Raw genomic sequence first — 19,482 nt, forward strand, 5'->3', positions numbered from 1 at the left:
ATTTAACTATTACAGTTATAAACAACTCAGGATTTTCATTTCACCCTGAAACTGTTTTGCATCAGGAAAAGAAAAGCAACTTGTTTTGCACTAGCAGAACTCCTGCTGTTGCTGGGGTTGCAGGCTGCTCTCTGGTTTTGGGGATTGATCACTGAGAATGCTCAGAGGGCTGGAGCAGCTCTCCTATGAGGACAGACTGAAAGAGTTGGGGCTGTTCAGGCTGGAGAAGAGGAGGCTCCAAGGTGACCTTCTTGTGGTCTTCCAGGATCTGAAGTGGGCTACAAAAATGCTGGGGAGGGACTTTTTAGGCTGTCAGGGAGTGACAGGACTGGGGGGAATGGAGTAAAGCTTGAGATGGGTAGGTTCAGCCTGGAGGTGAGGAGGAAGTTGTTGAGCATGAGAGTGGTGAGAGGCTGGAATGAGTTGCCCAGGGAGGTGGTTGAGGCCCCATGCCTGGAGGTGTTTCAGGCCAGGCTGGCAGAGGCTGTGGGCAGCCTGCTCTAGGGTAGGGTGTCCCTGCCCATGGCAAGGGAGTTGGAATTGGATGATCCTTGCGATCTTTTCCAACTCTGACTGATTCTGTGATTCTATGGTTTTCTCTGATAAATGAGCAGAGCTCCACTGTTAAGTGCTGCCAGATAACTCTGCTCAGCTCCATCACATTTAGAGGAAGGGCAAGGAAAAAGATGAGTAAACACAAATGAAATTAGCAGCACAGACTTAAAACAGGCTGCTGGCAGCCCAGTACGTAAAGAGTTTCACACCACTGACCTGAAGAAGGGAAGTCTGAACTCTCACACTGCTATCTAAAATGAGGCATGCTACATGCTGCTCTGTGTCTCAGCAGTGCTTCTTGGTGATAAGATGACTCAACTTTTACACCAAAACAATATCTATCTTAGACTTTACTGACAGTTTTTCTTACTCCAGTAGATTAATACATTTCCTTACCATTCAGTTGACTAAGTTACCAAACCCAAAAAAAGGGCAAAAAGCCAAATGCCAAGAAAAAAAACAGGGGCTGCCCAGTGAATGTGCGATTCAAGTCTACTTATTAGTATCAAAGTCAGCAACACAAATGTTTCCTCACATATGCCAAATTCATTAGGCATTAAATAAACTGTAAACCAAGAATAATTTGATCTGACATAGAAGCAGTTTGGGAAATTATCCTGTCAAAGCCTGAGGAAGCCAACAGCTTTTATAATGTTGTGGGGGGGTTGTATCCATTCATGTTTTAAACAGATGAAGTCACATAACATCACAATGCAGGCATCAGCTCTCCTTCCCTGCTTTCAGCCTAGCAGAGCTAGCTCGACAATGTGGCCTCCAGTATCAGCGAGCTGACAGAGGCAACCTCTTATCAGCATCCTCAAAGGAATGCTGGTAGTGACTGATCATGCAGGGCCAGGGTATCATAAAGAAAACAAATGTTCTACTCCAGCCATATTTTGTCATCAGGAGGAAACTAAGCTAAACAGAAAGGAGATAAATGAAAACATGAGAGTGTACATTTTCAGATGACAAGAAATGTTGCAACTGTGACTAATTCTTTTGTCCTAAACATGTGTACTTAACACAGAAAGAAAATGTTGGTATTTAATTGTGCTTTAGATGTATATGTAGCCTGAGACAAACATTTCCTGGTGACTAGAGGTAAGTAAGCCTGGCAAGATCAAGCTTTAGTAATTCAAAACTATCAACTTTGAAGGCAGATGAAGCAACATTTAAGGATCTCACTATCTACTGTGACCACCAAAAAAAGTGAGTTTCATTCTAAATCACAGAGAGGTTATGATCTTTTAAGGGTGCTCTCTGATTGTTGTTTCTTCAATTAATGTTACTGTAGAATATTTCAGGTCCAGTGAATTGAAGCCAACCAAACATCCCAATACACATTCATGCATACAAAATGCATACATATGTAATGTTTGTTTATAATAGGAATCTTATTTAATATGCTACTCCCTTCCCAAAGTTGGCTCCCTGCCCTTATCTGCAAGTCAATAGCTGCTTACTTTCTGTGCCTCTATCTTCCTCTTCTCTGAATTATTTCAAATCTTCACACACACCTCCAAATCTCTTCTCTCCACAGCTTCCTTTTACCCTTTTCCTTTCTAATTTATCTTTTACTCTTTCACATGCAAGAAATCAGCCTCTGAATTCTTATTCTATCCCTCGGAATTCTTGTTCTACCCCTCCACTTAGACAATCTTGTCAAATACTTAACAAATCTCTCACAGTGCTGCAGAGAAGAGCTACAACTTCTCAGATCCTATTTTACACATCTAGAAGTCCCTAAGTCAAATTAAAGCTATGCAAACACTGGTTATAACTGACAGTGACTTGTGCTTGCTTATCTTTTGTTTCACAGAACAGCATTTCAGAAAGCAACATTCAAAATTTCATTCCTTTACCTTATGGAAGCTCCCATAAAAGATTTTCTTAACTTCATCATTATCAAAAGTTACAGTCTGGACCTCTCCCCTTGTGTCCTTGTTAAAGAATGACAGCACTTTGCTGGCAGCTGCAAGAAATCAAAATAATGCATTTCATTTCAGATGCATTAATGAAACCACAACCCTGAAATACGTTCACAGATAAAATGTGGTCTACCCACTCAAGTCTTGCTGACCTATAAATATACAGATGTGTTTTCCTTTGGTTTTAGAGGTAATAGCAAAGTTGAAATATAGTTTGGAATGAATTAATTTTAGTTGGGGAAAAAAAGGATGTACAAATTAGAAGAAAAAATAATTATACAATCATAGAATTATTTTGGGTGGAAAATATCTCCAAGATCATTGAGTCCAACCATCAACCTACCAATGCTATTGCCATTAAATTACATCCCAATGTGCCATGCCCACATGTTTCTTGAACACCTCTAGGGGCAGTGACTCCACTACCTCTCTGGGCAGCCTGTTCCAATGCCTGACCACTCTTGCAGGCAAGAAATTTTTCCTAACATCCAATCTAAACTTCCCCTGGCACAATTTCAGAGTACTTCTTCTCATCCTACCACCTGACACTAGAGAGAAGAGACCAGCCCCCAGCTCACTGCAACGTCCTTTCAGCTAATTGTACAGAGCAATGAGGTCTCCCTTCGGCCTCTTCTTCCCCAGGCTAAACAAGCCCAAGTCCCTCAGCCACTCCTCATAAGACTTCTTCTCTAGACCCCTCACCAGCTTTGTAGCCCTTCACCATCTCTTAAAACTAAAGAGTCAGAATGCTTTGGGTTTGGAAGCATTTGGGAAGGATGCATGCAGAGTAATAGAACATCTGAGTTCTCCATGCAAGAACCAATCATACTTACGGTCAAGCACAACTCCAACCTGTGGTTTGTAATCTCTGTCTGTAATCTGCCAGATGGCAAAAGGCTCATTGGGGGATTCGGGCAGCAGACGGAACAACAGGATGATTGTGTATGCCTGGGGCAACCCCTCTGGGTGAATCTCCCTGTTAAAGCAAAGGGAACACATGAGAGAAAGAAAATCCTCATCATTTGCTCTTTTTCAAACAAAAGACAGGAGAGGAAGAGAAAAACTACAGCACTGAAAGGAACTGAGCATTTTACCTACTCTCTCAAACAGAAAATGACTTTGTGATAAAAAACACTGTGTGATTTATTAAGGTGAACTCACAACCTGCCTCGGTCCAGGCACTGTGGCTGTGCAGGGAGCCAGAATGTGACCAAAAAACTCTTGGAGATGTATTTTTTGTGGCAAGATTCTGTATAAACTCCAGATATTTAAAATTCCTTGATGACAAGTATGGAAAGCAAGAAAAAAGTACCACAGCTTTGTTTTCATCTGGCCTGTTTTAGACAGGCAACAGATGAAAAAAAACCCTAACTGCTTGAGAGTCCAGCACAGAGCCACAAAGGTGGTCAAGGGAATGGAGTATTCTCTTATGAGGAGAGACTGAGGCAGCTGGGGCTCTTAGCTTGGAAAAGAGGAGTCTGAGAAGTGACCTCACTCATGCTTATAAAGATGTGCAGGGTGAGTGCCGAGAGGCTGGAGCCAGGCTCTGCTGGGTGATGCCCAATGCCAGGACAAGGGGCACTAGGTGGAAGTTCCATGGAAAAATGAGGAGGAATTTCTCCCTGTGAAGGTGACAGAGGACTGGAACAGGCTGCCCAGGGGGTTGTGAAGTCTTCCTATTTGGTGATATTCAAAACCTGCCTGGATATGTTCCTGTGAGATCTGGTCTAAGTGATCCTCTGGCAGGAGGTTTGAGAGGCTTGTGTGAAAAGTTTGAATTTCTTTAGGCAGCCTCTCTGACTCAGAATGACTTCTTTTGAAACTTGCTTAAATAGATGGGAGAGGGGAAAAAATGCAAAAAAGAAGAGAGATATTGTTCCCCTCTTCACAAAACTAGCTGCTAACTAAGTCCTTTTGGGTTCTTGTGAAAAAATGTGGGCAAGAGTGACCATATATTACCCCTAAGATCACAGGCCCTTGAAATTTCCACTCCATTTGCCAAAGATGACTAACCAAGCTGAGAGAAAACTACCTTAAATCAGTAGTATCAACGTGCAGCCTACTGCAGCATGAATGATGCCTCTGCAGTAACTGGTGCTTATCTCTCCCTTATTGAAACCATTTCTCTCCAGCAGCGTGGAGCTTGTTGTGTTAAGGAGGCTGTTGTTCAACTGCCTAAGGATAAAGTGTGGAATATGTGCAACCTGACAGATTAAAAAGCATAATCTCAAAATAAAGAATAAGATTAATACAGAATAGGTCACAATGCAAGCAGTGGATTAGCCTTTAGTGGGAGTGATGATAGATATTCTTTGGAGCCTATTTCCCAGAGTTCAGTAAAAAGAACATCAAATCCATGCATCCTTCATCAGATACTAACTGCTATCTTCTGTAAACTCTGTTAACCTTTCCTCACCTGCTTTCCCCTAAATATAGAATCAGAGAATCATTTCAGGTTGGAAAACACCTTTAAGATCAAGTCCAATGATCAACCCAACACCACAATGCCTACTAACCATGTGCCAAGGTGAGATATCTACATGTCTCTGTAGCACCTCCAGGAATGGTGACTGCACCACCTCCCTGGGCAGCATGTTCCAATACTTGACCTCTTTTCCAGTAAAGGATTTTTTTTCCTAATCTCCAACCTAAACCTTCCCTGATGCAAATTGAGGACACTTCCTCTCATCCTCACACTAGTTACCTGGGAGAAGAGACAACTCTCACCTTGCTACAACCTCCTTTTAGGCAGCTGTAGAGAGCAACAAGGTCTCCCCCTTAGCCTCCTCTTCTCCAGAATAAACAACCCCAGTTCCCACAGGCACTCCTAAGCAGAGTCTTTCAGGTTTACTTACCGTATTGGCTGGCTGACAAAGGCATTTTTGTGCAGTTTATATGCTACATAGCTTGGGAAAGAGCCTGACTCCAGTGATACTCCTTGTACAGAAGCAAAATGCTTCTCTGTTAGATTGTAAGATTCCAGCATCTTGAAACCTTTAAATCCAGAGAGAACATAATAAATAAAAACACTGCAATGAAGCACCAGAAATTAATTAATCTATACCTGTGCTGGTTTGAGGCTAATTAGAATATTTTAATAAGAGAAATTAGATCATTGGCTGTGAAAAGGAAATAACAGTGATGTCTGTATCACTCCTGGGTTCTACTGAGAGACATAAACCAAACAAACATAAGCAACAGCAATCAGTGTCTCTGGCTGCTGCTGCATTAACTGTCTCTGCCTGAACCTGTGTAACCCCAACTAATCATTCTGCTTATAACTCCTTATCTGGCAATCTCATTCCTGCATGTAAGACTTCTGATACAAGGGTGAGGGTGGAAAAAAGAAAGGGAGTTAGTTTGAAAGCCCTCCTGGACAGTTCTGCTGCTTGGAGGGGTTTTGTAGTTCTGTATTACTTTTTAACTTGCACATAATTGTGTATAGCTGCAAATATCTGTGTATGTTGTGTATATATGCTTGGAAATGTTTGCCTTGCTGTAAACACAGCTTCACTCCTTAACTTCCAGCTGCCTGAGTTAGTCTGCTGAACCGTGGAGAAGGGGCAGACTCCAAAACCACCACAATAGCAAAATATGTTCCTTACCAGGTGAAGTGTATCCCTCCAAGTAAATGAGAGGACAAGCTGAAAGATAGGAAACATATATAATTCCAAACTGGAAAACCCAACAGCATATGAACACATACATTTCAGAGTTGTTACCAAAAGGTCTGTCCTGTGATCAGTTATCAGCCAGATTTTATGACATTTGTTGTGCTGTGCTCTGCACTGCTGAAATCTTCACTTGGTGCTTTCAGAAGGAAATTTCTACCTTGATGGATTGTATGGCATAAGAAACAAACACCCTCCCCCTGCCCCCAAATATTTTAAGAGCCTAATTTATAAGAAATGAGGAGCACAGTGACACAGCCTTTCCAGGAATATTTCAGGCATGAGTCAAGCTGCATAACAGCTGTCAGATTTGCAAGGAAGAGCTGCAGATTTATGCGGCTCCTCGGGAGCCAGGGGATGAGGCAGTCAGGGAGTGCACAGTGGCACATGACAGCCTGGAGAATTCCTCACTTTTGCCATAGAAGGATTTTGTCTGAGTAAACAACAGAACTTTATTTAGGCAGCTTTAAAACAGCATCACACACTACATCTGCATCTCTTTAGCACCGCTAGACCAGGCTGTTGTGCCTTCAGTTCACATTAGGTGTCCTGGTGGAAAGTTAGTTTGCCATGAGAGAGTGATGTGCTTTTGTGGCCAAATGGGCAAGTAGTCTCCTGGGATGTATTAAGAAGAGCGTGACCAACAGGTTGGAAAGGTTCTCCTGTTCTGCCTTGGTGTGATCTCATCTGGAGTAATGTCCATTTCTGGGATCCCCAGCTCAAGAGAGGCAGGAAACTACTGGAGAGACTCCAATAGAGGGCTAGGAGGATGACTAAGGGATTTCCTCCTGTATGAGGAAAGGCTGAGAGACCTGGAGAAGATGAGGCTGGGAGGAGATCTGATCAGTGCTTATAAATGAGTGGGTGTTAAGGTGAAGGGGTCAGTCTCTTTTCACTGGTGCCCAGTGATAGGACAAGGAACAATGGATACAAACTGGAACGCAGGAAGTTCCACTAAACATAAGGAAAAGCTTCTTTGCTGTGAGGGTGGTGAAGTACTGGAGCAGGCTGCCCAGGAAGGTTGTGGAATCTCCTTCACTGGAGACTTTCCAAACCTGCTTGGATGCCTTCCTGTGCAACCTTACCCAGATGAACCTGCTTTGGCAGGAGGGTCAGACTAGATCTTCAGAGGCCCTTTCCAAACCCTATCATTCCGTGATTCTGGTATCATGGTATTTCTTGAAGAGCAGTGGTTCTCACTGACCAGTACCCTCTTGTCATGTCATCATGTGAGACAAGATTACACAAACTCCAACACATACCTCAAAATCTTAACAAAATAATTAGCTCCCTTAAAGTCTGCCCAGTTATTATGAAACTCTGCACAGAATCATAGAATCAGTTTGGTTGGAAACAAGCTCTAAAATCATAGAGTCCAACCATCAACCTGCCACCACTGTAGCCATTAAACCAGGATAATACTTTTTTTTTTTTTTGGAATATATATGGATATGTCTTTTGATGCAGCCTAAATGGGATGGCAACTTATATTGAGTTTGCATGGCAAAGGTTTGGTTGTAAGGGGGCTGCAGGAGTGGCTTCTGCGGGAAACTGTCAGAAGCTCTCTTTCAGTCTGACAGAGCTACTGGCCAAGGCTTGGATTGGGCTAATCAATGACAGTGGTAGCACCTCTGTGATAAAGTATTTAAGAAGGGGGATGTAAAACTGCACAATAGAACCTGCAGCCATAGAAAGGGGTGGGAACATGGGAGAGAAATAACTCTGCAAATAGCAAGTTCAATAAAGGAGGGAGAGGAAGGAGATGCTCCAAGCATCAGAGCACAGATTACCCTGAGGATCACAGAATCATAGAATCAAAGAATGGTTTAAGTTGGAAGGGACCTCAAAGATCATCCAGTTCCAGCCCTCACCATAGGCAGGGACACCTCCCACTAGAACAGGTCACTCAAGGCTTGGCCTTGAACACCTCCGGGGAGGGACTATCCACAACCCCCCTGGCCAACCTGTGCCAGTGTCTCAACATCCTCACTGTAAAGAACTTCTTCCTACCATCCAGTTTCAATCTCCCCTCTGTCACTTTAAACCCATTCCTCCTCATCCTGTCATTACAGGATCTTGTCAATAGTCCCTCCCCAGCCTTTCTGTAGGCTCCCTTCAGATAGCAGAAGGCTACTCCAAGGTCTCCTTGAAGCCTTCTCTTCTCTAGACTGAAGAACCCCAACTCTCATAGCCTGTCCTCATGGCAGAGGTGCTTCGGGGAAGACCATGATTAAAACCATGAACTTTATTAGGGTGATTTTTCTCTTCAAATCCTTTAAGTAACATCTCCATGCCTTCTATATCAAGCTTTTGTTTCCTGCTATCTTCTAGCCTTTACATAATATTGCATTAACTATGGTGAAGACCATGATGTTGAGAGATTCCCCTTCAGCCATGACAAAGACCATGGTGAGACAGGCTGTGTCCCCACAGTCCACGGAGATCTATGACAGAGCATATATCTACCTACAACCCTCAGAGGACCCCACAGTGTTAACTTGGGAAATGGAAGAACGATGTCTTCTACTCACTTGAGGTAGCTGTCTCACACACAAAGGTGACAAGGTTGTCTTGAATCTTCTCAAAGGCATCAAAGTCATCAACAATAAACACATGGCGCTCACTGGGCTTGCTGGCAATCTTTGCCAGCTCGTTGTAGTCCACATCAGCCACACCAACGACAAAGACACTGAAGCCTGAAAAAATGACACTTGTTACTTGAAATGTAGTCAACACACATTACCATTTTTGGAGGTCAATATGTTCACCTAGCCCCTCTACCATTGATTTCTCTGGTTCTAGCCTTTTGTCTGGTTGTCATTACAAGCATACTCTCTGGATATCCTCTCAGCCTGGCAAAGCTCAAGAGGGATTAAAATGCTTTTACATTTTTCTTTCACCATTTTCTCCTTCCTTCCTTGATGTTTGTTGGGCAATCGAAGTAGATGCCTCCTCCCTGGAAACATTCAGTGCTAACTGCTTAAGAGGTAAGGAAATGGAAGGCAGGCACTGCGACTTGCTTACCAGAGTGCTGTATGACCGTTGCTGCTTTCCTCACCTCATCCTGAGACCGACCGTCTGTGACAACAACAAGTACCTTGGGAACACCTCGCCTCATGCCACTCTCCCAGGTCAAAACCTTTTCTTTGATGAAAGTGAGGGCTTTGCCTGCAAAATGCACAGTAGGGCAAGGAATGAGTTGAGTCAGCCACAAGAGAAGAAATCCCTTGTTTAATTTTGAGAGAGTAACAGCCACACAGCTAAAACAAAATAGAAATCCCTAGTTCCTCAGCCACACAACGTTAGGATAAGAAGGCAGCTGCTGAAAATATTTTATCTTAAGTAAATGTAATTATTGCTCAGAATTACCTGTCCTTGTATTTCCTCCTCTATACTGAATGTTTTGAAGAGCTCCTAAGGCCTGGGCCTTATCATCAAAGGTATTCAGTTTAAATTCAGACTTTGCCTCGTCACTGTACTGTACAAATGAAACCTGAAAGGGAATGTATCACAGAGTGCAGTCTCAGACCAATCTCTCCACTGACATACAGACACAGTCCATTGGTAAATGAAAACCTCTTTTCATATGTCATAGAGTCACAGAATTGTCAGGGTTGGAAGGGACCTCAAAGGTCATCTAGCTCCGACCTCCTGCCCTGGGCAGAGATACCTGACAGTAGATCAGGTTGCTCAGAGCAACATCCAGCCTGGCCTTAAACACCACCAGGGATGAGGCTTCCAATACCTCCCTGGGCAACCTGTTTCAGGGTCTCACCACCCTCATGGTGAAGAACTTCCTCCTAACAGCCAATCTGAATCTACCCACTTCTAGTTTTGCTCCATTCCCCCAGTCCTATCACTCCCTGACACCCTGAAAAGTCCCTCCTCAGCTTTCTTGTAGCCCTTTTCAGATACTGAAAGGCTACAATAAGGTTTCCTCTGAGCCTTCTCCAGACTGAACAGCCCCAACTCTCTCAGTCTGGCTCCATAGGAGAGCTGCTCCAGGCTTCTGACCATCCTCGTGGCCCTTCCCTGGGCACTCTCCAGCATGTCCATATCTTTCTTGTGATGCACACGTACACGGTCACATACACAGCTAACATCACAACAATGTGCACACAACCCTTTTTGCTTTCTCTTTCATGTCTGAAATGTGATGTGATGGTTAATACATATGGTTAAACTACTGCTGTTGCTACAATGCTCTGCAAGGACAGGCTGAGGGAGCTGGGGTTGTTCAGTTTGGAGGAGAGAAGGCTCCAGGGAGACCTAATAGGGGCTTTCCAGTATTTGAAGGGGCTGCAGAAGAAGGCTGGAAAGGGGCTGCTAACAAAGGCATAGAGTGATAGGATGAGTGGCAATGGGTCTAGATTAGAGCAGATTTAGATGAGATGTTAGGAACAATTTCTTTACCATGAGGGTGGTGGAACACTGGAACAGATAGTTGAGACCCCTGGAGATATTCAAGGTCAATGATCTAGTGCAGGCTTTCCCTGCTGACTGCAGGGAGGTTGGACTAGATGACTTGTGGAGGCCCTTCCAAACTAACCCATTCTATGATTCTCTGTATGGTATCTACAAAACCTCTTCCATTTGAGTTTAGATATTAAAACATAACCCTCACTGAACCCAAAAGACAATTCTGGCCTGTCACAGACAACACCTAGCACACAACAACTGTGCCAGGCACTGTGCCATTTGTTGACACCCTATACAAAGAAGTGAAAATTAAACTCAACCATCCCAATTTATTTTCCTGGAGGATTGCCACATACTACAACTTTTGTCCTTCAGACCAGACCAGATTCCCTTTGTAGTTATGAAAGGACCAATGCATTTCATAAGTAATTCTATATGCAGACATGCACACATATGCTGGACAACACTCTGAAACAAAAAATACATGACAGTGTTCTTAAAGAAAGGAAAAAATCAACCATAACCCTAATGCAGTGTCGGTTTCCTTCCAAAATGTACTCAATGGGATTAACAATCCTACCTGGATTCCAGCAGGATTAATCAAGTCAAAGGCTCCTACTGTGTTAAAAACAAATTTCACTACTTTGTTGAAGTTATCATCACCAATACTCCAGGAAGCATCAGTCAAGAATACTATGTCCGCTTTGGCACCTCTGCATACTGAAAGACCAAGAATAGGAACGCTTAAAACAAACACCTCAACCCTATCACTGTGAAATAAAGAGCATTGATTGAAAATGTGACAGTTCAAGAACAACAAATATTCAGCAACATTTTGTTACTACGCAATAGCCAAAAGCTTGTTCGGTTCTTTTTTTCTATAAAGTTTTCAAAGAAGAGTCCAGGAAATGAGGATGAGCTCAAGAATTAAATCTTTTAAGTTATTTTTTGGGGGTGCAGCTACCATGAAACATAAATTGTCTGCTGACAGCAGAAAAAAACACTTTTTGCAGAGGTATAGAAAGCTGTTAATTTCCTCCCCCCCTGCAATGTATGTGCTTTGCTGTTCTAAACCAGAAAATATCAAAGTCTAGTCATGCTCAAAACCAAATGTATGGCTTTAGGAAACTGATCTCAAACTCCAAATATTGAAATTTAAGTAAAGCTCAAAATCAAATGGATAGCATTAGGAAACTGGTCCCAAACTCAAATATCAAAGTCTAAGTAAAGCTCAAAACGAAATGGACAGCATTAGGAAACTGGTCCCAAACTCCAATTATTGAGGTCTAAGTAAAGCTCAAAACCAAATGGATGGCATTAGGAAACTGATCCCAAACTCCAAATATTGATATTTAAGTAAAGCTCAAAATCAAATGGATAGCATTAGGAAACTGGTCCCAAACTCAAATATCAAAGTCTAAGTAAAGCTCAAAACCAAATGGACAGCATTAGGAAACTGGTCCCAAACTCCAATTATTGAGGTCTAAGTAAAGCTCAAAATCAAATGGATGGCATAAGGAAACTGGTCCCAAACTTCATTTCCCTATGCTATGCCAGTTTAAAATCTGTTTAGACTTATGATAAGTAGAATTCAACTCTGAAGCACTGCAGCAAACACAAATACTGAATAATTCTGAACATACCATCCCGAGCAGGAGGGATCGTAGGAGGTGGAGGAGGTGTAGGTGGTGGAGTTGGTGCCTCTGTAGGTTTGAGAACTGAAATGAAATTACTTTATAAGTATTAAATTACTATATAAGTTATTAAATTCAAGAAAAATCTCTAGAATGGATATTATATTACCCCACAGAAAGACTTCAATAGTTTTCTCAGTAACCTAATCAGTGTATGATTGGCAAGGAAAATGTCTTGTACTCCAAGAGCAATGAGGTGATGACTATCATTAAAACAAAGGTAGATGATTTCATTACCACAGGAACACTTTTACATGAGCTGAATATCATTGCACTGTGATAATGCATTCATCCAGCTGCTAAGAAATACTTGGTTTGAAGAAGAGCATAAGGCTTTCTCTCTGATAAAGTCCAATTGGAATTACATTGAGAGAAAGAGGAAAGATCACAGGATGTCAGGGGTTGGAAGGGACTCAAAGAGATCATTAAGTCCAACCCCTCTGCCAGAGCAGGACCACACAATCTAGCTCAGATCACACAGGAACACATCCAGACAGGCCTTGAAAGTCTCCAGAGAAGGAGACTCCACAACCTCTCTGGGGAGCCTGTTCCAGTGCTATGTGACCCTTACAGTATAGAAGTCCCCCTTTATGTTGAGGTGTTGAGTCTCCTCTTCTCCAGACTAAAAAGCTCCAGGTCTCTCAGCCCCTCCTTCTCAGGCAGTGCTCCAGTCCCCTAATCATCCTTGCAGCCCTCCACTGGACCCTCTCCAGCAGATCTCTGTCCCTCTTAAACTGGGGAGCCCAAAACTGACCGCAGTACTCAAGATGGGGTCTCACTAGGACAGAGTAGAGCAGGAGGAGAACCTGCCTTGATCTGCCAGCACTGAAAGCGATTTAGGACTATGAAGAGTTCTGCAGCTGTAAAGTGATAAGTTCCTTAATCAAAATTTAGGGTTCACAGTACCTATTACCTACCTGTATGCTCCCTTATAGAGACTGGAGGTCCCTCAAGGTTAGGGGTCTGAACAAAGACAGTAGCATTGTATTCTGTGTCTGGTGAGAGGCCAGTAAAACAATGGCTTGTTTCTGATCCACGTACGGTGATTTCCTGTCCTCTGGAACCTGTCAGAAAGAGCCCATTGGAAAGTAACAAACCATTACTTCCATTTTAATCTATACAAAGAAGTGAAGAAATTAGAGCTTCCTTGAGAAGAGGCTGGGAGGGAGGGGACAGCAATTCCTGGTGGCCCATAAAGCCTTTCTAGGTCAAGGTTATGTAATAATGATGTACCCTGAAGCATACTGGAGAGTCACATTACAGTGTACTTGTCAAACTTGGACAACCAGCAAACTCCCACCAAGGAAAGTTACAATAAGCAGCACTCCCTCTTCATAGCTTTTTCATCACTCTGTTAGAAGCTCAAGCAGATGGCTGATGGCTTCTAGTGGGTGCTGCCACTGAAACCAGAGAATTGTGCTGCCAGAAAATGCAAAGAAATAGATGAACTTACCATCAGCTGGGTTCAGCTTCAGTCGGTAGGAAGTTGCTGACCGATGAGGTGACCAACGGATACAGAAAGTATCCCAACCTACTTTGTAAGTGGTTATGTCACTGACGTTCAGATACACTGTGAATAGAACCACAGAATTGTCAGGGCTGGAAGGGACCTCGAGGATCATCTAGTTCCAACCGTCTTGCCATGGGCAGGGACATCTCACACTAGATCAAGTTGCCCAGAGCTGCATCCAGTCTGTCCTTAAAAACTCCCAGGGATGGAGCTTCCACCACCTCTCTGGGCAACCTGTTCCAGTGCCTCACCACTCTCACAGTGAAGAACTTGAGGATAGGATGTAATGGATGAAGCACATCAAAATGAAGATTATATTAGCAGTGATGGCTCAGAAATTGATTTTTTTTTATAGAAGGAAAGAGCATTTTTAGTCAGATCTATTTTTTCTGTGAAGTCAGAGCCCACAGGCTTCACGTCTGATATCTTTCCTGTATTGAGTTCTCATATTAAGTAAGTTGAGTTCTTGATAAAATAAAAAACTTCCTAAAATCAGAATCTTTCTCTTATATATGGCAGCATCAAAAGAATGTACTCAATTACCAAAACCCAAGATGTTTGATTCATCTTAACTCAATATTTTTTAGAAGTCTCTTAACTGAGGCCATCAACAAAATCACTTCCTTCCCAAAAGTTATTTAAGCACTGGGCACAGCTGCGAGATAAAAGCAAAGTATCAAAAAGCCTGGACCTAGTTATCATGGTTAGATTTGCTATTAGCTTGGAGATAGCTGAAAACTGACTCCAACTACAGGACAGAAAATTGTCTATCACCAAATCATTACTTAAAACTGTACTTCCATTACTGTTCCAAACCTCAGTGCTTTTAAGATCTCCATGAGGAACAAACAATCAGTATCCCCCACAGGAAGGTATTCAGACTTTCTAACAACCAGCCTTAAAACCCCTCTCTCACTCCAAATTATCTCCCACCAACATAAATACCTAGCAAGACTACATCCAAACTGCTTTGACTTACATGTAGTGCCTTGATCTGTCAGGGGTACGCTCATTCCAGAATCGTACTGGGCATAAACACTCACATCATAAGTAGTGCTGGGAGACAGATTGTGCAAGGTGTAGGAAGTCACTTCCCCCACAAAAACCTCCATGGGCTCATTTGAACCTTGAAGTATTCAGGAAGTACAGAGAGGAAGATTTATGATTAGGTGACCTACAGAACAATTTGCTGGTTTTAACATGTTAGTAAGTGCAAATCTCTTTTAATTTCCCCCAAAGTAAGTATGTTAACTTTTAGCATATCAGACTCCTGCAAGACAACCTACACACAGCTTTCCAAGCTATGATATAATGTCTGTGTTTAATTTAGCTTACAAATAAACTAATTTAAGTTTTGCTTTAGGCTGTTGCAACAGAACATCCACATAGTTTTACAAGCAGCTGTGTGATACTTGTGTTCGTTTTATCTCATAGAAAGGAATCTGTATTGTCACATAAAGCAAATGTCCTGAGAGACTTTGCTGCCCAAATATCTGTGCAGCATTCACATCATACACACCAGTTCATAACCTCAGAAGTACAACAAGAGGAAATAAAGAGAGGAAAATCAACTCTAGCCCAGGACTTTATCAAGTTCTGTATTAAATTTTGACTATACAGACTCAATCTCAAAATTGAGTATATGAAACACTCTGTTTGCTATTTTGTGGGGTGTTTTTTTAGCAAACACTGATAGTAAGGCCAACTTCCATCCAATCCAGCAAACAAAGGAAATGAATCCTCTGATACAAATCCTCTGTACATACATTTCTACTCTGATCCCCCAGTAGCCACTCACTATTTCTACTCCGAATGAAAAGGTTTTCTTACCCACAGGTTTGTATACAATTTTATAGCCAAGAACAGGGGATGGTGAAGGATCCCAGGAGACTCTGAATCGTGTGTACCATTCATCAGTTATATACATATTTTGAGGAGGAAGCAAGCCAACTGAAAGAAAGAAATAAAACCACTCTGCTTAGGCTGGTTTTCAGCCTCTAGAAGCTTACACTGTTAGCTCTCTGGTATAATCAGGTCAAAGGGCATAATTAACACAAGAAAACTGCTGGGATATTCAAGGAATGTGTGTCTTAAATTTTAAAGAAAAGAATATTCAGTATTAAAACCAATCACCAGTTTTGCCATTTCCAGTCAGCTGTCCACCATCTCCATCTTCATAGACAGCCACGACGGTGATTTTGTAGGGTGTATCTGATTGCAGTGGTTGCAGGATCACATTATTCCTTATCCCAGGAACTGTTGTCTAGAGCACAGAAGAAACAGGCAAACAAGCTCACAGTTCTGTAACTGGTCAAAAATGATGACTAAAAATCTGGTTTCACAGTAGGTGCATTTTTTTTATGCCCACTGTAAAGTTAGGATATCTCACAACAGTTCCGTAACTGATCAGTAATGACAACTACAAATTTGGCTTTGCAGTAGGTGCACTTAGGTTTATGCCCACTGTAAAGCCATTCAGGATCACAGAATCACAGAAACATCCAGGTTGGCAAAGTCCCTCAGGGTCACCAAGTCCAACCTAGAACCCTACTCTACCAGACTCACCTTAAACCATATCTCCAAGCACCATATCCAAACAACCTTAAACACATCCAAGGTCAGTGACTCAACCACCTCCCTGGGCAGCTCATTCCAGTGCCTGAATATCTTAAGAATATCTTAAGGGTTAACAGTTCTGAAACTGATCAATAATGACAACTACAATAACTGCCTTTTTATGTTTTTAATGTCCACTGTAAAGTCATTCAGGGTATCTTAAGGGTTAAAACATATAAAAAGTCATTAGTATCTGTTATTTGAAGTTGTAAAACACCATAGTCAGCATAAAGAGATAAAGCAAATTGACTCTTCAGTCCTGTCCTGTTTTCTCCTAGAATGGATAAAGTCATAATGATAGAATCATAGAATCAACCAGGTTGGAAGAGACCTCCAAGATCATCCAGTCCAACCTAGCACCCAGCCCTATCCAGGCAACCAGACCATGGCACTAAGTGCCTCATCCAGGCTTTGCTTCAACACCTCCAGGGACGGTGACTCCGCCACCTCCCTGGGCAGCCCATTCCAATGCCAATCACTCTCTCTGTGAAGAACTTCCTTCTAACATCCAGCCTAGACTTCCCCTGGCACAACTTGAGATGTGTTTGGAGACAGGAAAAGAAAGGAAAAAAACCTCCTCAAATGAGGACAGAGGTCAAAGTCATTTATGCTATTCAGCAGTTTCATTGCTACCTTTTTATTATCCTCATTTTAGGATAACATTTTTCTGGCAGAACCAAGTTAGCTTGAGAGGGAAGCTCTAAATGTTTTGATATGTTTAAAAAATGCCTGTTTATGCAGCCCTCCATCTCCTCAGCTTCCTGGTGCTCCTTTCTGATGGAAAAGATAGGTAAGATCCAAAACAGTGACACTGCTCCCTAAGATGACCATTAAGCACTGAAAGTATGGAGAGCAACTGGAGGTATCCATCTCCAAAGTCCACTCCAGTTAACATTTTGCTTTCTTTCTTGATAAAAGCTTTCAGTTGTTCAAGACTTGCTACTTTCATGAAATGTCTGATGTTCTCTACCAAGCAGATGTGTGTGTTGAAAAATATGTGTGTCCTGACTAAGAGGCCCAGCAGAGAATTCTCAGCCACTGAATTATCAGCAGGTCCTACATGATAAGCAGTAAGAGCATTTAAATAGTGCTCTATACATGTTGTGTTTTGGCTGGTAGCAGCCAGCAGGGATTCTGCCACTGACATCTATAGGATCTGAGCTTGGCTTTGCTATAAACACACCAAGAATTTTAGAAGCTTCAGATTAACTTTTGCTATCGGTGAGCTGCAGGAAATTAGACACAAACACTTACAACTCAAACTGAACCTTAGAAAAGCAACTTAGAAGCTGGATCAATGTTGCTGTTGCTTCCTTACTAAACTGTCAACTCTCTTCAATTTCTCAAGTGTAGACTTCTGTTTATTCTATATTTCAGCACACTGGCTGCATAATGAATAGAGGATGAAGTAATAGATGGCAACTAACCTTAGCACAACGCTTGAAAAGGATCTCCTCAGAATATTCTGATTAATGTGTGACTTGTATTTAACATTATTTTATGCACAAGTTGGTTCATTGAACCATATATGGTCTGCAAGGCTGTTAAAAATATCCTGTGTCATACAATCCATGGCTTCTCACCATTGACAACAACGAGCAAAGAACCTGACCTAGTTGGAGATGATCCTGCTTTTGGCAGGGGGGTTGGGGTCCCTTTCAACCTCCAACATTCTGTGATTCTGTGACTCTGCTCACTCAGGGGGGACTGGACAAGAAGACCTTCAAGGGTCCCTTCCAAGCTGATGCAGCCTCAATACGAGGAAGAACTTCTTTACTATTAGGATCTCCAGAACAGGCTCCCCAGAGAGGCTGTGGAGTCTCCCTCTCTGGAGACTTTCAAGGCCTGTCTGGATGTGTTCCTGTGTGACCTGAGCTAGATTGTATGGTCCTGCTCTGGCAGGGGAATTGGGCTGGATGGTCTATGGAGGTCCCTTCCAACTCCTAACATCCTGTGAACCTACTGAACAAAGCATATAAACAAAGCCAGGCTGGATGAGGCTGTGGGCAGCCTGATCTAGGGTAGGGTGTCCCTGCCCATGGCAGGGGGGTTGGAACTAGATGATCCTTGTGGTCCCTTCCAACCCTGACTGATTCTGTGATTCTATATTATGTAAAACAGGTGCATTTGTATTTCTGTAGCCTAAAGAAACCTACTGAGAACATCTCCGAGCTTATTAAGGAATTAGAGAACTTACATATTCATCTATAGGGTCTCCCATAGTGGGTGAATAAATGATTCTGTACTGCTGAACTGGCCCATCAGCATGGTCCCACTGCACAGAAAGGCTGTTTGTGGTCTCATCAAACACTCTCACATTCCTTGGACCGCTGCGAGGCACTAAAGAGAGAAAATACAGAAGGTTGCATGGAGCATGATCCCTCCAGCTCAGTGTCACTCTCACCAATTCAAATGTCACCCTGGAACCAAAGCTGAGTGTCCTCCCTGGAATCCCAAATAAACATGTACAAGTAGATCTAGTCAATAACAACATAACAGTATCTGAAATGCCTTAAGTGAAGCAGGACCTTAACTGGATGAACTGGAGCAGTATGGAAAGGAAAAAACATTGGAGGGATGTGCAAAGTGAGCATCTACAAACATTCTGCTTCTCAGACTCTTGCAGGCAAGTTGAACTACAGCCTGTCACATCTGCAAGTTCTAGGAAAACATGGGGATTCAACAAAGAGAGCAAAGAGGCAGCAGAGGAGAGGTGACCTATTATTGCCATAGTTTCTTTCCACATTTCTAGAATGAATTTTAAAGAAACCAAGAGGAAGCCAATCAAGGATGAGTAGCAAGGAGGTTTTGGTGTTTAGGCACCTCTGGAAAAGAAAACCACAAACATCTGGAGAGGTTGACATATACAATTACTACATAGGACATAACCCACGAAGCACTTCTTTTTTCCTCTTCCTAGCAAATTCTACCCATCTTGATGTGCAATTATTTTACTTTTCCAAAAGAAAATGTGATATTTATCTGCAGCCACATTTTAAAGAAGAGATTTTACTCTCTCATACATTCAAATTACATTAGTGATCATGCATGCACCATGAGTGCCAGACAACACAGCAAAAAGTCCCTCC

The 19,482-nt window shown here is 42.4% G+C and overlaps 1 protein-coding gene across 4 annotated transcripts in view; it reads right to left on the bottom strand.

The window, feature by feature from the left end:
- COL12A1 (collagen type XII alpha 1 chain) overlaps positions 1-19,482 on the bottom strand; it is a 126,782-nt gene that overhangs the window by 28,905 nt on the left and 78,395 nt on the right. For all 4 annotated transcript variants that reach the window (XM_064164218.1, XM_064164217.1, XM_064164214.1 and 1 more), the window contains 15 exons: positions 18,591-18,733; positions 15,911-16,040; positions 15,608-15,727; positions 14,757-14,903; positions 13,721-13,837; positions 13,185-13,331; positions 12,217-12,291; positions 11,154-11,293; positions 9,524-9,647; positions 9,179-9,322; positions 8,686-8,850; positions 6,089-6,127; positions 5,339-5,477; positions 3,317-3,459; positions 2,418-2,527 (listed from right to left, as the gene is read on the bottom strand). In XM_064164218.1, coding sequence (XP_064020288.1) covers positions 2,418-2,527; positions 3,317-3,459; positions 5,339-5,477; positions 6,089-6,127; positions 8,686-8,850; positions 9,179-9,322; positions 9,524-9,647; positions 11,154-11,293; positions 12,217-12,291; positions 13,185-13,331; positions 13,721-13,837; positions 14,757-14,903; positions 15,608-15,727; positions 15,911-16,040; positions 18,591-18,733 — 1,883 coding nt within the window. The remainder of the gene's footprint in view (positions 1-2,417; positions 2,528-3,316; positions 3,460-5,338; positions 5,478-6,088; positions 6,128-8,685; positions 8,851-9,178; positions 9,323-9,523; positions 9,648-11,153; positions 11,294-12,216; positions 12,292-13,184; positions 13,332-13,720; positions 13,838-14,756; positions 14,904-15,607; positions 15,728-15,910; positions 16,041-18,590; positions 18,734-19,482) is intronic.

Source organism: Pogoniulus pusillus, chromosome 25 (assembly GCF_015220805.1).
Source record: "Pogoniulus pusillus isolate bPogPus1 chromosome 25, bPogPus1.pri, whole genome shotgun sequence".
Lineage (NCBI taxonomy): Eukaryota > Metazoa > Chordata > Aves > Piciformes > Lybiidae > Pogoniulus > Pogoniulus pusillus.